At 45.6% G+C, this 16,133-nt stretch overlaps 1 protein-coding gene and 1 long non-coding RNA gene across 3 annotated transcripts in view; one reads left to right on the forward strand and one right to left on the reverse strand.

Annotated features, from left to right (window-relative positions):
• LOC310678030 overlaps positions 1-1,132 on the forward strand; it is a 162,725-nt gene extending 161,593 nt beyond the window's left edge. Inside the window, exon 3 of the long non-coding RNA XR_014511566.1 lies at positions 1,097-1,132. This is a non-coding gene — a long non-coding RNA (uncharacterized lncRNA). The remainder of the gene's footprint in view (positions 1-1,096) is intronic.
• The window catches only part of LOC310677473 (uncharacterized protein), a 44,687-nt gene continuing 29,372 nt past the window's right edge, over positions 819-16,133 (reverse strand). The window contains exons 3-5 of one of the 2 annotated variants that reach the window (XM_083440592.1): positions 13,189-13,258; positions 10,209-10,343; positions 819-1,226 (exon numbers count right to left, since the gene is read on the reverse strand). In XM_083440592.1, coding sequence (XP_083296718.1) covers positions 1,057-1,226; positions 10,209-10,343; positions 13,189-13,258 — 375 coding nt within the window. In that variant the 3' untranslated portion in view covers positions 819-1,056. The remainder of the gene's footprint in view (positions 1,227-10,208; positions 10,344-13,188; positions 13,259-16,133) is intronic. The other variant, XR_014511176.1, reaches the window with a different exon arrangement.

The raw sequence follows: 16,133 nt of genomic DNA on the forward strand, positions 1-16,133 counted from the left end.
TCAGATTTCCCAGCTCTCACCTGCATGGATACAGAATTAATGTGACATCAAGGCAGAAGAGATTTGTTCATGGAAATAAATTAACAGCCCCGAAGTCCTAACTTATTTATTAGAAGCCTGCAATTGCTCATCAGGTTCCTTGACGGGGCTAATTTATTCCATTCTCTTCTTCCAAAGCAGTCTTTTCATATATGAGGGATCACACTTTACTGCCACTGGACTAACAGGGGGAACTGATAAATATGCAGAAAGTAAAGTAGCACAGCTCACAGGCATGAGAATCTTGTAAATCACACCGGAATGACTCTTCTTGTTTGTTTGACACCATCTATTTATGCAGCTAAATATATATATATATATTCTTTTTAAAAAATGTTATCCTTGATTTGTCTGGTTCTGAAAGGCCTCTGAGATAATAGTGGATTTTCATATAGTTGTTGATTCAGCTTATAAGTAGCCCCTGCTGTGTGCGTAGTGCCAGCCAGGGGCTGCATTCTTGCTGAGAGATGAAGAACAGCAATACTATTAGTAGCATTCTGACTAATGTTCCCCTTGACAATCTATCAGCTCTTTGGCAGGATGAAACGAGAGAGAGAGAGAGAGAGAGAGAGAGAGAGAGAGAGAGAGTTGGGTGGGGACATAATCCAGCCACACTAGGCAACATCTTGAACACTTGAACATCTGGCTCATTTTATTTTGATATATATTATTGCAAAATAACAGAAATGGAAAGGAAACAACAGCTCACATTAACAATAAGAATATTTCATCAATCCGTCTGTCTCAGGAGAGTTTCACTCTGATCGACTTCAGTCAGCACAAGGGATGAGAAGATTTCTGAGTGCCGAGAAAGTTCTCTTTCCATGATAAATGGGTTGCTCTAGGATGCTGAAGACCTGCAGAGTCCTACGGAAGGAGACTCTGAACAAGGGCATTGCACATACATGGGGTTGGTCGGCATCCGTCTGTCTTGAAAGACAATAGAGGAGTGTGCCATTGGGCATGAAGTCAAACTGTTGGAAGGTTGCAGCACTTGCTGGGGCTGTAGAGACTGATTCAGGAGAGACATGTTTTGTTGCAGTTGGGGCAGATGAAGGCGTCTGGTTGGGCTGCTGCAGATGCACCATGGCGTTTCTTCTCTCTGCGCTCCTCCCAGACGTCATTCCTCCTCTGGTCACTGCTATGCATGCACGACCTGACTGATTGTCTCCAGGCACTGCGGTCATCTGCAAGGGATTCCCACAGGGCAGGGTTAATGTTGTCAACCTTCATGTCAAGCTGGCAGAAATCTTTGTAACGCAGAGTTGGTCTGTCAATGGGCCTGGTGCCAGAGGCCAGCTCCCCATAGAGCACGTCCCCATAGAGCACGTCCCCATAGAGCACAATATGGCAATGTTGGTTCTCAGCAGGAGGAATCTTCTATAGGTCCGACTTCAGCAAAAATTCCACCATATCAGCCTCTAGTGGTAGCCATGCCCTCCACTTTAAGCAGTTCTCTGCTATCTGCCTGATCAACAGGGGAAGGGAGGCCCCATGAGCATATGGATTGGAGCATCTGCTTATAATGCACATAAATATTTTTTGCCTTCTTCAAAGCAAAGTTAATGGTGCATATGAAAGGTTCAGCAGATGATCTCAGGTAACAAGAAAGCAGATGCTGATCATGGAAAGGGAGCGGGAGAGGGAAACAAATGTCAGGTGAGAGACTGAAGTGCCACAATTTGTTTCATCATAGCTCTGCAGCTCTGTAAGGACTAGGAAGGGAAGGTGACAAGACCAAAATAGATGAAAGTGGAAACTTCAAAGCTTAGACAACAGTGACTTAAAAGCTAGTTAATTGCAAGCAGAAACACACTGCAGAAATGAGAGTTGCTAGAAGATCCCATTGCCCTCCTAGAACTACATACAATTCTCAGCGTGGCATAACAGTCAATCCCTCTGTACAGGGAACTCTGGGAACTGTAGCTCTGTGAGGGGGATACAGGTCTCCTACCAAGTCTTGGGAGAAAAGCAATGACAAACCTAGACAGCATCTTAAAAAGCAGAGACATCACCTTGCCAACAAAGGTCCGTATAGTTAAAGCTATGGTTTTCCCAGTAGTGACGTATGGAAGTGAGAGCTGGACCATAAAGAAGGCTGATCGCCGAAGAATTGATGCTTTTGAATTATGGTGCTGGAGGAGACCCTTGAGAGTCCCATGGACTGCAAGAAGATCAAACCTATCCATTCTGAAGGAAATCAGCCCTGAGTGCTTACTGGAAGGACAGATCCTGAAGCTGAGGCTCCAATACTTTGGCCACCTCATGAGAAGAGAAGACTCCCTGGAAAAGAGCCTGGTGTTGGGAAAGATGGAGGGCACAAGGAGAAGGGGACGACAGAGGGTGAGATGGTTGGACAGTGTTCTCGAAGCTACCAGCATGTGTTTGACCAAACTGCGGGAGGCAGTGGAAGACAGGAGTGCCTGGCATGCTCTGGTTCATGTGGTCATGAAGAGTCGGACATTACTAAACGACTAAACAACAAAAATAACCAAGTCTTAGCACCCTTAACAAACTACAGTTCCCAGGATTCTTTGGGGGAAGGCAAGATTGTTTAAAGGGGCATCATAGTGCTTTAAATGCATGGTGCAGGTGTGGGCAATAATCTATTGGCTACAACCGCAAATGGCCACATCTGCCTCAACTCCTTCCTTCCTCTCTCCCTGTGATCCCCTTGCTGCAGTCTTGGCAAACATTCCCACTGTTCGCTGCTAACACTGTATAGAAAAACATGCCCGGAGTGTCTTTATGGTATGGTTACAGCATGTTTCCTGCTATCAAAATCAGCATGGCGTCAGGGAGGTCCACTGCAAAAGGACCTTAATACACACCTTAGTGCTAGAGAGACGTCACCTTGCCCCCCCCAGTCCTTCAAATTGCGTGACACATTCATTTTGCCTTCCTTAGTAGTGAGAGACCATTGCACAGCACTTGACATGAGGAAAACCTGAGTCACCCTGTTAAATCAGTTTCCTGCAATCATGCGGGAAAATGTTAATCGAAGAAGACTGTCACTCTAATTCTCTAAAGGGAGCAACAGGTTTATTGAGAAAGGTTTTGAGTCTATTGAACGTTTTCTGTCACTTTTTGTCAAATCGATACTATCTCTGACGGTGAAGTAAGTGTTGTACGTATTGGGCTTCTTCGACGTGTTATCTTTACTCAACCAACACAGGTTTTGTTCGGAAGGAAAGCCTAATGGCTTTTCAAACCATGCAGCATGTAGTCTTTGCTGTAGGAGGATAGATCCATCACGGACTATCAGCTGTCATAGCGAAACTGAACCTTCTTGAAGACAGGGGGGTGGAATCTGGGGCCGCCAGGCATTCTTTACCATCGAAAACCCAGCTCGGAGCTGTACACTTTGTTAAGAGTGAAATTGTGGAACACGGGAGTGCCAGAGCATTGCACAACAGAGGCAGGGGGTGGGCATGAATGACACAACAAGGACCATAGGGCTGCCTGAGGTCAGCAAGGCTTTCTCAAGACTCCTCTCCCCCACTCCTGTGAAAACAATGAAGTGCAAGCCAGCATATATTTCTAAGTAAATGTATGTTGTTGTTTTTCCCCAAAGACATCTACCTGTAATGTCCATTCCATCTTTTTCTTCAAAGACAGGTAGTGGAAGGTCAAATACCTGAGTTTATGATGTGCCCCCCCCCATATCAGTACACATGAGGCAATATTTATATGAATAAACAAACAAATCACCTCCAATGGCCTTCTGGTGGTTCCCTCACTGCAAGAAGTGAGGTTGCAGGGAACCAGGCAGAGGGCCTTCTTGGCATGAAACGCCCTCCCAGCAGATACCAAGGAGATAAAGAACTACACAGTTTTCAGAAGACACCTGAAGGCAGCCCTGTACTGGGAAGTTTTTAATGCTTGATATTTTATTGTGTTTTTATATGTGCTGGAAGCTGCCCAAAGTGGCTGGGGAAACTCAGCCAGATGGGCGGGGTATAAATAATAAAATTATTATTGTTTGCTGTAGAGGAAGCCACCAAGTGCAATTCAATTGCTCAAGTCAAGTCAGCTTCTCAAGATATAATGAAGGGAGGGACCAGGCAGCCTCAGGCATCAAAATGTCTTGAGCTGGTCCTGATGGAGTGTGAGTGGGTACCATATTCCCCTCGCCCCATGTCTTAGACAGCCAAATGTAATGAGCCAGTTCTGCTGGGATGAATGTCTCCTTCAGGACTTGCTTATGGGTTTTGCAGAACCATCCATCAACCTACCACTGTAAACAGGATGTGGGACCATGTGGACCTTTGACCTGTTCAACTAGGACTCCTCTTATGTTCTTTCCAGTCACATTTACTCAGTTTAAGCAGGCAGAAACAGAAAACAGAGGTGTGTACAGGGAGAGAGAAGAAGTGGGGAGAAGACATCTTTTTGAAGTGTTGCAACGCAGCTGATGGACTATATGGAAATGGCGGAAATGACTGGCAGAATCCGAGACCAGGGAGAAGAGTTGATGGAAGAAGATTGGAAAAAATTTAAAGTATATTTACCGAAATACTGCAAAATTAATGAATGTTAGAAGAATACTGGAATGAAGTTATATGGTTTTAGCAGAAATGTTATAAAGAATTAAGCAAAAATTTATTGTTAATGGGTTAAAGTGGAAAATTTAAAGTTAGATTGTGTTAAGATTAATTATAGAACAAAAAGTTGAGAAAGAGGGAAAGGATTTGCTGAATTGACTAATTTGAACTAGAATACAAAAAAGGGAGGTGTGAGGAAGTCGAGGAACAAGTAAATGAAAGATAAAGATATGGAAACTGGATGTGTTTTTAAATGTTTTTTGTTTTTTCTTGTTGTCTTGATGTATTCTCTTTTTGATGTATTGTTTGTTAATTTTTTATTGTCTTTTTTTCTCTCATACTTCCCCCCCCCCCTGTAACTATAAAACCTTTAATAAATATTATTATAAAAAAAATGAAGTGTTGCAACGCAAATAGTTGACAACTGGGCCCACACTATTGTGCTTTCCACAGCTTTAAGAGTTGCCATTCCATTGTCTGAAGTGTGGTCTTTTGCATCTTTTACACTGTACTAGTACATTGCTATGGTTACACAATTGTTCTCCCCTTTGCAATAACTCAGAAACCACAGTATTTGCTCTCATCTAGACAGATGCACAAACAACCTTGTGTATTACTTTCCATGACCTGTTTAATCTATTTCATACGGGTGGTGCTGTGGGTTAAACCACAGAGCCTAGGACTTGCCGATCAGAAGGTCGGTGGTTCGAATCCCCACGAGGGGGTGAGCTCCCGTTGCTCGGTCCCTGCTCCTGCCAACCTAGCAGTTCGAAAGCACGCCAAAGTGTAAGTAGATAAATAGGTACCGCTCCAGCGGGAAGGTAAACGGCGTTTCCGTGCACTGCTGTGGTTCGCCAGAAGCGACTTAGTCATGCTGGCCACATGACCCGGAAGCTGTATGCCGGCTCCCTCGGCCAATAAAGCGAGATGAGCGCCGCAACCCCAGAGTCAGTCACGACTGGACCTAATGGTCAGGGGTCCCTTTACCTTTACCTTTAATATTTCTCTGATGAAAATAGGGACATCCTATTCCATAATAATAACAATGATAATTTTATTATTTATGCCCTGCCCATCTCACTAGGTTGCCCTAGCCTCTCTGGGTGGCTTCCAACATATATAAAAGCATAATAAAACAGTAAACATTTTTTTTTAAAAAAAAAAAAACTCCTCCCATGGTTGGCCACACTGAGAACAAGATCCTGAAATACATGGGCCTTTGCCCTGATTCAGCAGGCACTTTGTATGTCCTTGTGTTCAATTTCAGGACTCAATTCTCCTGAACTGTTTGCTCAGACTACCCAAAATTTCCTCTCTTTCTTTTTCTTATTCCAAGCCTTATTTTACCTGGTTGCATTATGAGGCAGACAGATGGCTATTTAGGGGTAGAATTCCCATGACAGAATTCATTGCCCCATCTCTTTTCTTCATTCCACGACTCAATTGCCTTTATTACAAGAACCAAGATGATTACTTACGGTGTCCTGCAGAGGGATTGTTTTCCCCCTCTCTCCTCCCTTTCCTGCTACCAGTATTTTTTATTTAATTATTATTCTTTACTGCTGTTCTGCAGTGCCTCTCTCTGTCAACCTGTTATGCTTTGCAATGTTAAAATTAAGAATACCATTCCAAGAGCTTTAATGCACAAGGAAACTGAATACCTTAGACACTGGGGTGGGTGCATGTGAAGCTTCTCATCGTGTACAGATCTTTGGTGCAATTACTCTCACACCAGGTTTTTATAGACGGCCCCATTTATTTTCATTGAGTCAGAGAAAGATGGATGAAGTAATGACACCCATTGTCCAACAACTGCTGCATATTAACCAGCCCACAACTATAAATCCAAGGGAAGAATTCACTTCTGGACTCACAGCGCTCTAAGGAGTTCACACCTTTATGACTGCAACCAGTGATGCTACAAGGATAGGGCTTTGGGGCAGAAGCCCAGAAACCCATCAGCAGTATGAACTTCAACCTAAACATAAGAGGATTGCCTCACCACATTATGAAGTAACGGGAATTACCATCAAAAGAACCTTTCCTTTCCCTTTTGATTAGTTCAGTTTCGTATCTAAAATTACCGGACTGTACTCTTCCCAGTAGTGATGTATGGAAGTGAGAGCAGGAGCATAAAGAAGGCTGATCGCCGAAGAATTGATGCTTTTGAATTATGGTGCTGGAGGAGACTCTTGAGAGTCCCATGGACTGCAAGAAGATCATTCTGAAGGAAATTAGCCCTGAGTGCTCACTGGAAGGACAGATCCTGAAGCTGAGGCTCCAATCCTTTGGCCACCTCATGAGAAGAGAAGACTCCTTGGAAAAGACCCTGATGTTGGGAAAGATTGAGGGCACAAGGAGAAGGGGACGACAGAGGACGAAATAGTTGGACAGTGTTCTGAAAGCTATCAGCATGAGTTTGACCAATCTGCAGGAGTCAGTGGAAGACAGGAGTGCCTGGCGTGCTCTGGTCCATGGGGTCACGAAGAGTCGGACATGACTAAACAACTAAACAACAACAACAACTCTTGATTGAAACATTTGCATTTGCATGTCATGCTAAGCCAAACCATAGTTTTGTTCAGTTTTGAGATGCACAGGTCCGTGATTTGTAGGCACGGAACCAAATGGTTGGTTTTTCTTCCCCTTCCCTTTTTTGTTTTTTGTCTCATCACTTTCCCTGGGGAAACCTGCTGTTTACCACTGGATCAGAACAAACCTCAATCCACTGAAAACCTAACTGACTCTTTCTTCAACTCAGTGGTAAACAGCAAGTTCCCCTGGGGAAAGCAGCGGGTCAAAAGAAATCCCCACTCATACCCACGCCTACAAATCACAAACCTGTGCCTAGAAGTCAAAGCACATACAAAAGTGAGGGTGTGCCCTTGTTTAGTCTGGCGAGAGCTAAAGCCTGGATTTGAATGATATGCTAAGCCAAGCCGTGTGTTAGTTCAGCTCAGCTCAAAACAGTACCCAAATGACTAGGAAGGAGTGAGCATGATCTCCTCCCCAGGAGTCTGCAAACTTATGGCCTGGGGCAACCCAGTCAAATGGGTGGGGTACAAATAAATTGTAATCAAAGTCATCATCATCATCATCATCATAAAAAGCAAATTAGTACATTTCAGTCCATGTCACTTTCATATGTGGTCTATTCTATCTTCTTTCTGCATTAATCTGCAAGGCAGATTGTTAAAAATGGTCTTCCTTCTTATTCTGGTGGGTGTCTCTCTAAGTGAAAGAACAGCATTAATTTCACTAAAATTATCTGTGGGATGACTTGCTCTCCTCTTCCAGCACAGTAGCCCAGGTACGCGTTTATGTATGAATGAACTGGGTCATGATCACAGTCGTCGTTGCAGCAAACTGCTTTATTATCTCCATAAAGCAGGTGTGGAGGCGGGCTGTTGAGCTTGATAATGACTTGCCTAAGAGGACTCAGACCATCACTGCAGTGAGATTTAACCCAGGGATTTCTTGAGTCACAGCTCACAGGTTTAACGATGTCGGTGGGGACAGGACAAAAAGATTGAGAGGCCTTCTATGCAAACACACACACACACACACACACACACACACACTGCCTAAATGTTTTTAAGAATGCTGGTGGCCACTCAGCTGAACGAGACTTCACGCTGAGGCTCAGAGTGGGGAAATGTATCACCAGGGAGTGGAAAAACAGTAAAAGCTGTAGGAGGAGACTGGAATTTATGGACAAGTGACGTATCATAAATAAATACTCTCCCCAAGTAGTGAATGGCCAAACAGAGAGAAAGGGGAAGTGGGAGCAGCAAATAAGCAGGCAGTGATAAAAGGGGTTCATTGTCGAAAGTGGCCATTTACATTGGCCAGGAAAGCCAGAGAGCCAATCTCTCCTTTGTTAGCCTCTTTTTCACAGCAGTCCGCAAGGATGATTGAAAAAGGCCAGACTGGCAGGGGTGCCTTTAGCTCTCTGCATGCCATAGATTAGGGCTGGCAACAGAGGAGCCCACTGGGGTTTCCATTCGGGCTGCTGCCATTGACTCAACATCCGTCAAATCCTCCTGCCCAGCTCCTTGGCACAGTGATTTGTTGACTGTGATTTGTTGATTTGTTGTATAAAATCCAGCAATCAAACTGAGAATAATGTGCCATTGGGAAAAGGAGGACGTCAGGACAGCAGGACGCATCTGGAATGTTGCCACTGTGTAGCGCTCTGTGTTATTCCCTCGTCATTGAAACTGGGAGCACATTCTGCATGCCGTGGAGTTGGGGCTAAACTAAATGTGGTGCTATTCACTCCATCTGAAATGATGTTCTAAAAGCAAATTGCAGGTACAGTGGGCTTGATCAGGATCTTGACGTGTGGGGGCTAGGGGGCTATAACCAATAGGAGCTGAGTCACTTGTACTTACTGGGAAAGAGAGGGGGAGGCAGTGGACAGTTGGTGGAACTGGCCCTATTACAACAGCAACACAAATCAGTCTTTTAGTGTGGCAGCACCCCCACTTTGAAACTTCCTGCCTATTAACATCCCTGCCTGTTGAGACCACCTTGGCTGTGAGTCCTGGAAGACCTGCTCTCTGCCTTGCTGGCCTTTTCCCACCTGGTTGGGAGGGCAGGGCCTGGACTGACTCCAGCTACAAAAGCTGAGGCTCCTGAACACAGGAGCGGATCTACTATGAAACTAATGAAGCTTAATCTTCAGGGCTCCTAATCCTGGAGGAGTCCCAAAAGCGACTTTAGTCCACATTGCTTTAAAATTTTGGGTCTAGTAGACCCAATTTGGGTCAGACGATTCACTTTGATTTGGGGGGGGGGTATATATTTCAACAAGTTTGAGAGTCAGTTGCACAGAAATTGTGAAGAGATGGTGATCTGTCGTGGAACAACCCCATTGAAGAAGATAACAGTGGTTACCTAGACCTCATTGCTGATTGTGAAGGGGCCCCCATGGCAGTACCAAAAATATAGGTCTGCCACAGACTGAACAGACTTTTGGGGTGTTATTTGGGGGCTTTTGTTGGGGGGGTTGTTGGTGCTGTTGCTCTTGGTTTTTTGTATCTTTATTTTAGATCTTAAGGTGACATGTGGAAATTATTCAGTTTGGTTGTGTATTTTTTAATGTCTTCTTTCTTGTTTATGACTACTTTTGTTATGTTGTAGCTAAGAATCTTTTCATGTTGTAAGCCTCCTTTAGCATGGTTTGAACCGTAGAAAGGTGGCATACAGATAAAATTATGTATGTATGTATGTATGTATCTATCTATCTATCTATCTATCTATCTATCATCTATCAGGAAGGCCCATTCACTATTATCTTCTCTTTCTTTTTGCACTTGCTAAAAACATTTGGCAAGCTTACCCCAATACATAGAAGGTTGATATATGTTTTAATCAGGCTTTTAGCTTATTGTTGATTTAAATTATTTCTGAATGTCTTAAATAGTTTTTTAACAGTTTTACTGTTAATTTCATTGTTGTTGTTGTTTTGTAAACAGCTTTGAGGGTTGTTATTTTTTTTAGAACCAAGAGGTATATAAATTTTATGAAATAAAATTAAAATAAATAAACTTTTCTTGTGTCATCTGCCATTTATTTCCCAGAATTCCCTGGGAAGACCAACAGAACCTGATATTGGTTTACCAGTTTTGTGTACATGTGCTCTAAATTGGTAGTTCCTTCTCTCTCCCTTCACAGCATGCTGGGCACACTCAGTTGAAATACACTTCCCATGAGTCTCCAATTCCTTGCTTCTCTTTTCATATCCTTTTTCAGCCTCTGAACAGAGAGCAAGAGAGAGAGATTCATTTGGCGAGTCTGTGAATATTTCTGACAGCCTTGTGAAATGTGGTTGCCTGAAGTTACCATTGTGAAGGAAAAGATAATTGAGACATAAGAAGGTCTCTTCCAAGAAACAGAATCACAGCTTCCAGCTATAATGAATCAGAATTGATGCCGAGGAGCTATTTCTGCTCAGACGGCTTTTTCTTTGCAAAAAAGAAGAAGAAGAGAGAGAGAACCACAATGAGAACAATATTAGTCCTCTGTGCTCAATATTGCATAAAGACAATGTCTTTGCTCACATGTAATGCTAACCCAAATCATGGCTTAGCAAGACCATGCAAGTCAGTGGCGTAGCGTGGGTTGTCAGCGCCCGGGGCAAGGCAAGTAATTTGCACCCCCTAACCCGTGGATTTGCGCCCCCTAACCTGTGGATTTGTGCCCCCTAAGACAGGAGTGCCTGGCGTGCTCTGGTCCATGGGGTCACGAAGAGTCGGACACGACTGAATGACTAAACAACAACAACAAACCCCCAGATGTTGTGCCCGGTGCGGCCGGCCCCCCCTGCACCCCCCACGCTACGCCACTGATGCAAGTGTTTCCCAGAGAGAAAACCCCTGGTCCTTCTCTTTTCTCCCAGTCCTGCTGGTGAGGCACCACCCAGAGCTAAGCTGTGGTTTGGCTTATGTACAAACCCAAGGTCATGGTTTGTTTTCCCCAAATGAAACCACAAGAGCAAATCTTAGTTACAGCTCCCTCCCTCCCTCCCTCCCTCTTGAGAGACAGAGAAACCATGAGCCCCAATTTCACACATTATGCCAAGCCCCACCAAAAAGAGCTGTTGCTGTTGCTTTTGGCTGTCACTGCAAGTGGTAGCAACAACTGCGTTGGCAGCCTGGCAGCCATTTTGGAACCTCCACAATTCCTCAGACCTAGTGGTGTTTTGGGGCATGATAAGATAGAAACAGCAGCCAGCAGGAAATAAAATGGCGGAAGACAGCTGGATAATATTTTGCAGTGTCCTTTTACTGGGGTGGAGGGTGCGAGAAAACGAACAATCACAGAATATTTTTTCCCTCAGCAATAACATTGAAAAGCTGAGGGGGGGGGGTGGTTCTGTGGATGCATAAGCCATGAGGGTAAATAGAGTTTAAAACAACGGGACTTGTGCAGTTTAAGAATGATTTGCGAAGCGTCTGTTGACCAGCAAGTTGCCTTTTTTAAAAAAAAAATATTATCCATGCAACTAATAGGAAAAAATGGAAGCAAAGAACTCTCAGCAGGAAGTGATATATTGGGGAAATGCTTGGCACATTTCCTTTACCTCTCAGTATATTTGTGTTCAGTCTAATTAAATGTGCTGAGGTTCAAGGGGGGTGTGTGAGAGAGGGATAAATATAACTGAATCAAAACTAGCTTTCATTGAGCACCTTCTAATTCTGATGGAAAGGCATCTATAACCAGGGTTGTCTAGGCATGACCAGCTATATCAGGATGGGGGAACCTATGCCACTCTAGAAAATATTGGAACTACAGTTCCCACCAGCCCCTGCCATCATGGCAAAATGTTTTGGAATGATGGGAACTGTAATCCAGAAATATATGGGAGGCTACAGGTTCTCCATCCCAGAAATAAAGGTTGACTCCAACTGTGCTGTGTTGGATGATCCCATTGTGGTGGAGCATCTCCACTCCCATCATTCAGCCCGGACACTGAGGTCCAGCTTCGAGGGCCTTCTGGTGGTTCCCTCACTGCGAGAAAGGAGGTTACAAGGAACCAGGCAGAGGGCCTTCTCGGTAGTGGCGCCCGCCCTGTGGAACACCCTCCCATCAGATGTCAAGGAAATAAACAACTATCTGATTTTTAGAAGACATCTGAAGGCAGCCCTGTTTAGGGAAGCTTTTAATGTTTGATGTTTTTTCATTTTCCTAATATTCTGTGTTGTTTTTTAAATGAATTTTTATCATTTTCTTCATACAATCCTTTCCCCAACATTCCTTATTATCACAATATAATCCCTTTGACTCTGCCGAGTCTTGACTTGCCTCCCTCCCCGCAGCTGGTCGTTTTTCTAATATTCTGTTGGGAGCCACCCAGAGTGGCTGGGGAGGCCTGGCCAGATGGGTGGGGTACAAGTAAATGATGATGATGATAATAATAATAATAATAATAATAATAATAATAATAATAATAATAATTCCATTTACTTCAAAGGATGGTAACCCCTCTTCACGAACCTGGGTTGGGCTGAAAGTACTGCTGCTTTGTCAATAAACCTGGTTCTGTACTACTTACAAATGTTTTAGATTTCCCCTAGCAATTCAGTACACTCTTCCTTTCTTCTATCCTACCAGCTTTTCTCGGTTATGGCTCTTAAATCTCACTCAGCGTCTTTCTTTCAAAATACGATGCCGCGTATGAATTGCAGACCCTCAATTTTTTATATCCTGATGGCTGTGACAGATGATTGCCACTCCACGAGGAACCCATGAAGTTTAATCGAGCAGCAAATGATTTAAATGAAGAATATATAGAATTATGGGTGGTTTTTTTAAAGTTTTGTTTTACCGTATCTAAGACAAGAAGCTTAGCGAAATGCAAGAGAACAGTGATTGCGCTCACTGGGGGAAGGTCTCAATAGCCTGGCAATATAATAGCACCACACTTCAGTGTGCGGTGCCAAAGAAGTTTTGATTTATGCTGTCATTAGTTACCAATTTCCTGAACCTCTTTTCCCACAGCTGCGTCATCTAATGAATTATGTTCTCAATTTCCCCCCTGATATGTAATATCATGCTATTTAATTTAATTGCCATGGATTGGACTCTTTAGTACTTTTACCTGGTCTCATTAAAGTCAATGAAAAACCTCCCATTGATTTCCATGCTCTCTGGAGCTGGTGCTCAATGTGCTGCAAAAAGAAAAGAAAAGAAAAATACAATAAAGCAGATGATACAATGCATTCCCCCTACATAATGTTTGGCTAGAAATGGAAGGCAACAGGTAATAAAACACCTTCCCTTAGCTATTGAAACATTTATTAAGAGCACTGCACATTGTGTTCAGTGTCTGAACTGATGGGAGCAAGAAAGAAATCTCCCAAAAGACAAAAGTATGAGAAATGCCCTTTCCCCCCATTTCCACACTAGATTATAAAAATAAGAAAAGGTGACTATATGAGGTAGAGTTGCTCTTATTCAAAGAAGTTTAACAATGAACTAATAATTACTAGCTAATAAGAATGAAGATTATGTTTTTTAAAACGTGCACTCACTGCAGCTACAACTATTGCTCTCCAAAAACTTTGCTAATACAGTGGTACCTCGGGTTAAGTACTTAATTCGTTCCAGCGGTCCGTTCTTAACCTGAAACTGTTCTTAACCTGAAGCACCACTTTAACTAATGGGGCCTCCTGCTGCCGCCGCGCTGCTGGAGCCTGATTTCTGTTCTTATCGTGAAGCAAAGTTCTTAACCTGAAGCACTATTTCTTGGTTAGCGTAGTCTGTAACCTGAAGCCTATGTAACCTGAAGCGTATGTAACCCGAGGTACCACTGTAGATTTGAAATTAATGTGCAAAGTTGCACTCTGCTCATCATAATAAGCCCCAAAGCAGAACTATGCATGAGATTTTGTAGTTGCATTCATGTCATGTCATAGGGAATTATGTGGGTTTCTTTCAGATAAGTGTGGGGTATGTGTATCCAATAGTTTTCATCCACATTGGAGTTTTCAAAAAGGATCCCATGGTTTTGGGGATGACTACGTGTTGGGGGTCAGCTTTTTTTGTACAGCATTTTTGGCACTAAGGATTTTTCATTTATGGGTAGCTAACCTTTTCTTATCTGGGATGCGGGTGGCGCTGTGGGTTAAACCACAGAGCCTAGGACTTGCCGATCAGAAGGTCAGTGGTTTGAATCCCCGTGACGGGGTGAGCTCCTGTTGCTCGGTCCCAACTCCTGCCAACCTAGCAGTTTGAAAGCACGTCAAAGTGCAAGTAGATAAATAGGTTCCGCTCCGGTGGGAAGGTAAACGGCATTTCCGTGCGCTGCTCTGGTTCTCACGAAGCGGCTTAGTCATGCTGGCCACATGACCCGGAAGCTGTACACTGGCTCCCTTGGCCAATAAAGTGAGATGAGCGCCGCAACCCCAGAGTAGGTCACGACTGGACCTAATGGTCAGGGGTCCCTTTACCTTTACCTTTTCTTTGGTGAAATGATGTGCACACATACTCTCACTCAACACACATACAGCACATGCCACACTCTGCACACCATCGGCTGGGTGAGGACTGCAGGGCCTGCTCCCTTCCAGGGCCTTTTCCAACTGGCCCAGGGGGCGTGGCCCAGGCCCTCTCTCCCGGCTATAAAGGGACTCCTGCTGCAGGAAAGCCTCGGACCATCGGCTGGGTGAGAACTGCAGGGCCTGCTGCCTTCCAGGGCCTTCTCCAACTGGCCCAGGGGGCGTGGCCCAGGCCCTCTCTCCCGGCTATAAAGGGACTCCTGCTGCAGGAAAGCCTCGGACCATCGGCTGGGTGAGGACTGCAGGGCCTGCTCCCTTCCAGGGCCTTTTCCAACTGGCCCAGGGGGCGTGGCCCAGGCCCTCTCTCCCGGCTATAAAGGGACTCCTGCTGCAGGAAAGCCTCGGACCATCGGCTGGGTGAGGACTGCAGGGCCTGCTCCCTTCCAGGGCCTTTTCCAACTGGCCCAGGGGGCGTGGCCCAGGCCCTCTCTCCCGGCTATAAAGGGACTCCTGCTGCAGGAAAGCCTCGGACCATCGGCTGGGTGAGGACTGCAGGGCCTGCTCCCTTCCAGGGCCTTTTCCAACTGGCCCAGGGGGCGTGGCCCAGGCCCTCTCTCCCGGCTATAAAGGGACTCCTGCTGCAGTGAGGCCTCGGACCATCGGCTGGGTGAGGACTGCAGGGCCTGCTCCCTTCCAGGGCCTTTTCCAACTGGCCCAGGGGGCGTGGCCCAGGCCCTCTCTCCCGGCTATAAAGGGACTCCTGCTGCAGGAAAGCCTCGGACCATCGGCTGGGTGAGGACTGCAGGGCCTGCTCCCTTCCAGGGCCTTTTCCAACTGGCCCAGGGGGCGTGGCCCAGGCCCTCTCTCCCGGCTATAAAGGGACTCCTGCTGCAGGAAAGCCTCGGACCATCGGCTGGGTGAGGACTGCAGGGCCTGCTCCCTTCCAGGGCCTTTTCCAACTGGCCCAGGGGGCGTGGCCCAGGCCCTCTCTCCCGGCTATAAAGGGACTCCTGCTGCAGTGAGGCCTCGGACCATCGGCTGGGTGAGGACTGCAGGGCCTGCTCCCTTCCAGGGCCTTTTCCAACTGGCCCAGGGGGCGTGGCCCAGGCCCTCTCTCCCGGCTATAAAGGGACTCCTGCTGCAGGAAAGCCTCGGACCATCGGCTGGGTGAGGACTGCAGGGCCTGCTGCCTTCCAGGGCCTTTTCCAACTGGCCCAGGGGGCGTGGCCCAGGCCCTCTCTCCCGGCTATAAAGGGACTCCTGCTGCAGGAAAGCCTCGGACCATCGGCTGGGTGAGGACTGCAGGGCCTGCTCCCTTCCAGGGCCTTTTCCAACTGGCCCAGGGGGTGTGGCCCAGGCCCTTATCTGGAACAAACTTTTGGGGAAGTGTAGGAAGTGTTCTGCCATTGCTTCCCTGTTCCAGCTGATTAATGTGCTTTAAAATGTCCTCAAGCAGTCGGTGGCAATTTAAATTTTTATTCCTTTTTTTCTTTTTTCCTTTGTTGGGGGTGGGTGGGTGGGACGGATAGTTGGTTGGGGATTAATT

The sequence above is a fragment of the Podarcis tiliguerta genome (assembly GCF_965153285.1).
Source record: "Podarcis tiliguerta genome assembly, chromosome: 1".
NCBI lineage: Eukaryota > Metazoa > Chordata > Lepidosauria > Squamata > Lacertidae > Podarcis > Podarcis tiliguerta.